The sequence below is a fragment of the Felis catus genome, chromosome C1 (genome assembly GCF_018350175.1).
Source record: "Felis catus isolate Fca126 chromosome C1, F.catus_Fca126_mat1.0, whole genome shotgun sequence".
In the NCBI taxonomy this organism is placed as follows: Eukaryota; Metazoa; Chordata; class Mammalia; order Carnivora; family Felidae; genus Felis; species Felis catus.
Window position 1 is genome coordinate 71,990,807 of NC_058375.1, and position 7,451 is coordinate 71,998,257.

General features: G+C 44.3%; 1 protein-coding gene across 4 annotated transcripts in view; it reads right to left on the reverse strand.

The window, feature by feature from the left end:
• DDAH1 (dimethylarginine dimethylaminohydrolase 1) overlaps positions 1–7,235 on the reverse strand; it is a 137,653-nt gene extending 130,418 nt beyond the window's left edge. Inside the window, exon 1 of one of the 4 annotated variants that reach the window (XM_023258868.2) lies at positions 6,812–7,235. In XM_023258868.2, coding sequence (XP_023114636.1) covers positions 6,812–7,114 — 303 coding nt within the window. In that variant the 5' untranslated portion in view covers positions 7,115–7,235. Of the gene's footprint in view, positions 1–6,544; positions 6,687–6,811 lie in introns of those variants that run through there. The other 3 variants (XM_023258869.2, XM_006934878.4, XM_019837353.2) reach the window with 3 other exon arrangements.
• Positions 7,236–7,451: the final 216 nt, after the last annotated feature.

Genomic DNA, 7,451 nt, shown 5'->3' on the forward strand with positions numbered 1-7,451 from the left:
CCAGCACTCAGTTTTTAAACATGCATCTCCAAATTTATAGTGAGATTCATAAGAGGCCATGAATAATTTATTTATGAGGCAAAATCAATGGAAGGTAAATCTATTTGTTCGAAAGTCTTAAGTACATTTTTCTGTGTTGAGGCATATAGTAATGGATAGATACACATCATTACTCTAATAAAACTAATTTTGAAGAAATATGAGCTCAACAAGAATTTAAATACATGCAAAAGCAATTTTCCAGCATATCTGAATTATAGGGATCCATCTCTGCCTTCTTAGTTTTATAACGATTCTCTAATGATTCTAGGAATCTCTGCAGAAAGCTCATTTTCAGCTAATAGTATCTAATAGAAGTCACTCCCTACTCATCATTACGTTCTTTATTTTCAAGGCTTTCAAGATCAACTGCATGGGAATAGATTGCATTATATAATAGATGTACTCCAGTTTCCAAGACATATCAATTTCCAAACATTCATTGCCAAGGCCAAGTAGAGTCAAAAAAGAAACATCCTGAAAAGGAGCAGTTGTTCTATCCAGTTGGAGGTGACAGTTTATCACGAACTATTAATCCGCTGCCATGGAAAGAGCCTCCAGCACATTCACCTTCCATCTTGGTGAGAGTAAGAGTAATTTCTAATTATGGCTTAGGGCAGTTTTCTCACCTGATGTTAAAAAGAAGTTTGAGGGGGGGCGCCTGGGTGGCGCAGTCGGTTAAGCGTCCGACTTCAGCCACGTCACGATCTCGCGGTCCGGGAGTTCGAGCCCCGCGTCGGGCTCTGGGCTGATGGCTCGGAGCCTGGAGCCTGTTTCCGATTCTGTGTCTCCCTCTCTCTCTGCCCCTCCCCCGTTCATGCTCTGTCTCTCTCTGTCCCAAAAAAATAAATAAACGTTGAAAAAAAAATTAAAAAAAAAAAAAAAAAGAAGTTTGAGGAAATGTGTGCATTTCAAAAAAGCAATCGTCCAGCCTCCTGGTAAACAACACAATTCTGGACAAATTGTGCCTAGGCAATTCTGGGGTTTCATCAAGGGATACAGGGGTGCTGATGCATAGGGGCACTTGTACCCCAATGTTCATAGCAGCACTCTCAACAATAGCCAAATTGTGGAAAGAGCCTAAATGTCCATCAACTGATGAATGGATAAAGAAATTGTGGTTTATACACACAATGGAGTACTACGTGGCAATGAGAAAGAATGAAATATGGCCCTTTGTAGCAACGTGGATGGAACTGGAGAGTGTGATGCTAAGTGAAATAAGCCATACAGAGAAAGACAGATACCATATGGTTTCACTCTTATGTGGATACTGAGAAACTTAACAGGAACCCATGGGGGAGGGGAAGGTAAAAAAAAAAAAAAGAGGTTAGAGTGGGAGAGAGCCAAAGCATAAGAGACTCTTAAAAACTGAGAACAATCTGAGGGTTGATGGGGGGTGGGAGGGAGGAGAGGGTGGGTGATGGGCATTGAAGAGGGCATCTTTTGGGAGGAGCACTAATTTGATGATAAATTTCATATAATAAAAAAATAAAATAAAATAAAATAATTCTGGGGTTTCATGTAAATGACCAGATAATTATTTTTTAACTAAAATGAAAATAATCTACTCTCATTTATGAGATGACGGAAGTAAAACATTCACTTCGTTAATAGCCAACTGAGATTATGTATTGTTAGCCGTATAAAATGGGATTCAGGTAGTTGTTTTGTATTGATTTAATGTTCTGATTAACCACAACCGGCTACAAGCACTTCAAGCAAAAATGACCTTCACATTTTCATGAAAACCTCAGTTTTGTCACTTATTAGTTGTGTGTCTTTGGACAACTTACTTAACTCTGGTTACCTAAGCCTCAGTTTCCTTCTTTTAAATAGAGCTAATAATAATACCATGTTTTGCAATTCACACACACACATAACTTGGCACATGTTAGCTAGTCATTAGACATTGGCTTCATATTCAATTTGCCTCTGGGATCAAAAGGGTTATGCTTTTAGCCTAACCAAAGAATATACCCAGGGCCAAAATATGTAGATCCAAACAGTTAAGTGCTCTAATAAAAGGGGAATTTCTATCGAAATATGTATTGCTCACTCTTTCCATTTATACCTCCCTGCCCTACCTTAATGTTTAATTCCACTTTTGAGATTTATTACTGTGCTATGCATTGCCTTCCTAAAGAGGTCCCTAAAAATGCAAATGGTCCAGGAAAGGATAATTAAAGCCATTCTCACACTGTGAGAATGAGTCTCTGTTTTTTTCTCTCCTAGACAAAATATTCCACATACCAATCCTTGATACCTGGTAAAGGATAAAATAACTCTCAAAGAGGGGTTAAAGGGCACAGGATATACTTTACAATTTTGCTTGAGTAGCCTTTGTCAGTTAATCATTTATTAGGTACTAAAAACCTGCTAGAAGGAAAAATCAAGAAAATGGTATTAAAAGTTGCCTCTAAGAAAGGGAACCAGGTAGTCAGGTACAAGAGCAGGGAGACAACTTCACTGCATATTTATCCTCTTACACCTTTTCATTTTGGTATTGCAGAAGTGTATAATTTATCCAAAATTTTTAATTTTTTAAAAACCCAATTCTCACACCCTGTCACTTGTCTTACATTAGCTCTTAGGTATTTGTTTACAGGACATTGACATTTGTAAACTGACTTTTTTTCCTTCAGAAATTAAGCTGGATTCATTTAAAATATGACTGGTTCTCCGAGTGCCTGGATGGCTCAGTTGGTTAAACATCCAACTCTTAATTTCAGCTGAGGTCATGATCTCACAGTCACGAGATGGAGCCTGTGTTGGTCGGGCTCCACGGTGGGCATGGAAAAAGAGTCTCTCTTTTCCTCTCCCTTTGCCCCTCCTCCACTTATACATGAGCATGCACACACACACTCTCTCAAAAACTAAAAAAAAAAAAAAAAAAAGACTAGTTCTAAAAGCTAATTTATTTGTCTTTAAAGTATTAAACATTAAAATATTCCTATTCATGAAGACATAGAATTATGAGACACTTAACATTATTTGCTGACTCTGTACACAGTTTTCTTCACTAAAACTTAAGCTTCCTGCAGATAGTGTCTGTGTTTTATTAATCTTGGGAGGCCCCATTGTGGCAAACACTGCTTTCACAGAGGGTTATTTTCTTGAGTTCGGTTCTCAGTCCTTTCTTCCAAGAAAGAAAAGTCATTAAATATAACATGATGCTTTGATAAAGAAGGATTTCTCAGAATTTTTATAAAAACAAGCAAAATAATAAGAGACAGAGTCAGGGGAAAGGAGAGGAAGAGTAAAACAGTTATAAGTCACCTGCACTTATAATGAAACTTTTGGGGCTCTATTAATTGAGAATGCTTGCAAAACACCAAATATGTCATAAGGAGGGAAATCTAAGGTTGACCTAAAGTCATGGACACACTTGTTCAAAAAGATATTTGCTGCATGACTCTTGTGTGCAAGGTCCTGGTTATAAAATGTTGAAGAATGTAGATGTGATCCCTGCCCTGACAGTTTTCATAACAGTGGAGGGATACAGAAAGGTAAAACAGGCCATTATCATAACGTACGACAAATACCACAGAAGGGACTGCAGAGAGTCATAGGCTCTCATAAAAGGAGAGCCAACCCTAGATTTGGTTGTCTAGTATCACAGTGGTTGTGACAGAGCTTGAGTCCTACAAACCTGGGTTCAAATCCTGGTTTCACTGGTTCTACTCTATGATCCTGGCCAATGATTTAATCCGTCTAAGCCTCAATTCCATCAACTTGAAAGTAAGAATAGTGACAGCACTGAGCTCTAAGAGTTGATGTGAGCATTCAGTGAAACCTGTGACATAAATCTGACACAATGTTTGGCAGATGGCAAGCACCCGAGAGAGAATAGCTAGTAATATTAATGATACCAGTAAGCTGAGAAGTGCTGCCTGAATAGGAACAGCTAGGTAAAATGGAGAAGAGGAAAGAGGCGGAATGTCCCAGAAAAAGGAGAAATGTATGCCTAGAAAAGCAACAGCATGGTGAGCTTTAGTGAAAGAAGCTGGCTTGAGCCAAAGGGTTGGTAGGCACCTGGGATAGGGTCAGAGATGCAACTGAAGCTGGAAAAGCAAGAGAGTCCAGTTCAATGGGTTCATAAAGCTTGATAGGGGTCCCTCAAGAAGTTTCATCGTAGCAGGGACAGGATCAGATTTGAGTTTTAGAAAGACCAGCTTAGTCACAGTGTGAAGAACGGAATAGAGAATAAGGAGACAGAAGGCAAGGATATCAGTGGCAATAATCTTAAAATAATGCCTTAGTCGTTGTGGAATTTCAGTTAGAGAGTCAAGTATCGCATGAAAAATATATACAACAGTACAAAGAAGGCCTTGAAGTAATTATTATCAGCTTGTTAATATCGGCTAGTTAGGATTTCATTTATTCATTTATTCACTCAACAACTAAGGCAGTAAACTGGTATTGTGAGCAGTTTCAAAGAGTGTTAGTCACCCTGCATAGCCCTGCTTTCCAGAAGCACCCCATCTAATACAACTGCCCATATTTCTCTCTCCAGCTGGAAGGTCTGCTAGTCTGCTGATTCAGATCATGTGCAATGGCAAAGGTGTTTTGGGAGACCACGTGTACCTGCAGGAAGCTCAAGCTGGGAGGAAGTGCTACAAAGCAGATTAGGATGGATCCTAAGGTATGCAGATGACTCCCCCTCACCCTAGGAAGGAGAAATGTCACTGTAATGTCACATCACTATATAGTAGACTTCTCACTGCTCAAGAAGAAGCAAATCTTCCATGACCTAATATTAAGTGAATAATAACCAGCATTCATGAAATGTCCTATCCTATAAATTTCAGATAGATTAATAAATTTATTACAACCACTTTATGAAATAGGTATTATTATGTCCACTTTTCAGGTGAGAAAAATGAGGCAAGAGACACTACCCAAGGCCACAGAACTGGATGCAGTCTGATGATCCTACCCACTACACCATGTGGCCTCTGGCAGGGGGCCACCAGACCGATATAAGACTGAAGCCGTTCCAAAATGTATGCCTCAAAAACTGACAGAGAAAGATCACTGCCCACTTTAGCATTGGGAAGGCCAAACTTGGGAAGGTTTTATTACAGGAATAAAATGAAATGGATGATTAAATATGTGACAGTATGTTGACAGGAAATTGGATTACTTTCATCAAATGAGTACGATTTTGAAAAGGTTTCTGAAATCTTTTACTCTTTTAAGCACAAACCACAATTGTGTCATATGGCCTAGGATATACTAGTATTCAAATGGCGTTACATGCTTATCGGTTTAAAATAGAGTGGGCCACAAACCCAAAGGTGTGGCAAGAAAATAAAAAGGTAAAGTGAAAAAGACCCATTACTCTTTTTGTTTTCTGCTAAGGCAGGGTGGAAAAAAAGATAAATTGTCTCAGTAAGAATTAAGTGGAATATGCTTATTCTTTCAGCCCATGTATGGTTCTATCAACTAACTAGCGAAGCATGTGTAGAATAAGCATATTCAAAAAAAATTGTTTTAATGTTTATTTATTTTTGAGAGAGAAAGAGAGCGAGCAAGCCAGGGAGGGGCAGAGAGAGGGGGAGCCACAGAATCCGAAGCAGGCTCCAGGCTCTGAGCTGTCAGCACAGAGCCTGATGCGAGGCTTGAGATCATGACCTGAGCCGAAGTCGGAGGCTTAACCCACTGAGCCACCCAGGCGCCCTTAGAACAAGCATATTTTAACCATAAGCTCTATGGGGGCATTTCCAATGTGAATTGAATAAAGACAAAATAGAAGAAAAAAATCCCGAACCGCCCAGATATGAAAGAAAACACCAGCTTCTTGCACTGCCGCTCGATGCAATAGCAACGGAGAGTCTTGAGCCTGGGCTCTTAGCCGGGCAATAAGGGGAATCCCAGGCCAGATGGCTTTTTAAAATCCATTCTCACTCCGTCTCTCTCCACCAACCTACCTCGGGTTTAAAGCAATCACAGCCATTTTCCCAAGCTGCAATATTTTAAAGGAGTCTCTTTTCCTTGAGAACACAAAAAGCTCTAATTGTTAGAAGTTTAAAAACACAGAGAATAAAGATCATGGAATCTGTGAAACAACCATTTCTAATTAAACACAGACACACACCCCCAGCACTCTACCCTGAGTACAGCTTTTCACACCTAGCCTATTCACGAACACATTATTCACAGCTCACCAACAAACCATTCTCCTTACAATCTGCTGGACTCACTCCTCACCACTCAAAAGTAACTCGGGACGCCCTAGGTCTGTGGGCGCCGACACCCGCTTAGTTCATCTGCCCCGCGCTGGTCCGAAAACCCTAGGCAAGGCTAGGGGGCTTCAGTGTCACCAACTGACGCTGCCCCCCACCCCCTCCGGGAGTCCTCGCCCGGCATCCGCCCGCCCGCCTGGAACAGCCACCCTCCCTGCCCCTGCTCCCTCGGAAACGCTCCGAGTTGCATCGTCTTTGCCACTGTTTAATCTTTCCAAATAAAAATGTCTGTGAGGTGGATTCCCCACCCCACCCACCTGCCGGAGTCCGCACAACCACACTCAGTCGGGTCGTCTTGGAGGCACCCAAGCTGTGCCGACAGCCCGGAGGCGTGAACAATGAACTTCTCTCTCTTTCTCTCTCTGACTCTCTCTCTCAGACACACCCTCTCCCCCAAATGAGAAGTTTTAAACTAGCCCGGGGGCCAATTCCGCGATTCCGCTGGCAACTGGGGCGCGGGCGGCGGGGGAGGGACCGGTGCGCGTCCCCGGCCGCGCCCCTCGCGTGGCCGGGCGGGCACTCACCTCCTTCCTCCGGCTCGGCGCCCCGGGTCGGGTGATGAGGGCCGTCTCCTCGCACACCACGGCCACGTCTTCCACGAACACGCAGTCGGGGAGGCTCTCGTCGGCTGGCAGCTTCACCACCTGCAGCCCCAGCTTACTGCCCAGCACGCCCACGTAGAGCTGATGCTGCCGCTCGGCACGGGCGAAATCCACCTCGTCGCCCTTGGCGCGCCTCAGCGCGTGCTGGCAGAGGGACTCGGGCAGCGCCCGCACCACGGCATGGGTGGCCCGGCCGAAGGCGGCGGGGTGGCCGAGCGCTGCCATGGCTCCAGGAGGCTGCGGGGCGGCGGCGGGGGCGCGGCGGCCGGGTCCTCCCGCGGGCAGCGCGCAGAGCCTGCGAGCGCCCGGCGGCTTCCCTTGGCAGCAGATGAATGTGATGCAGAAAGAGCCCCGCTCGCGCCCGGAGCCCTGCCCGCGCGACTGAGCATGCCCAGAGCTCCCGGCGCCGGCCCGCGCGCAGCCCGCGCGCCCACCCCGGCGCTCTCGGGTTTTGCGGCAGCCTAGGTGGGGGTTGTAGTGGCGAGCACCGCACGAGGAGTGGGCTCGCGGAGGCGGCGGAGGGAGCGGGGAGCGAGCGAGCCGTGCGCAGGTGGGGGACCTC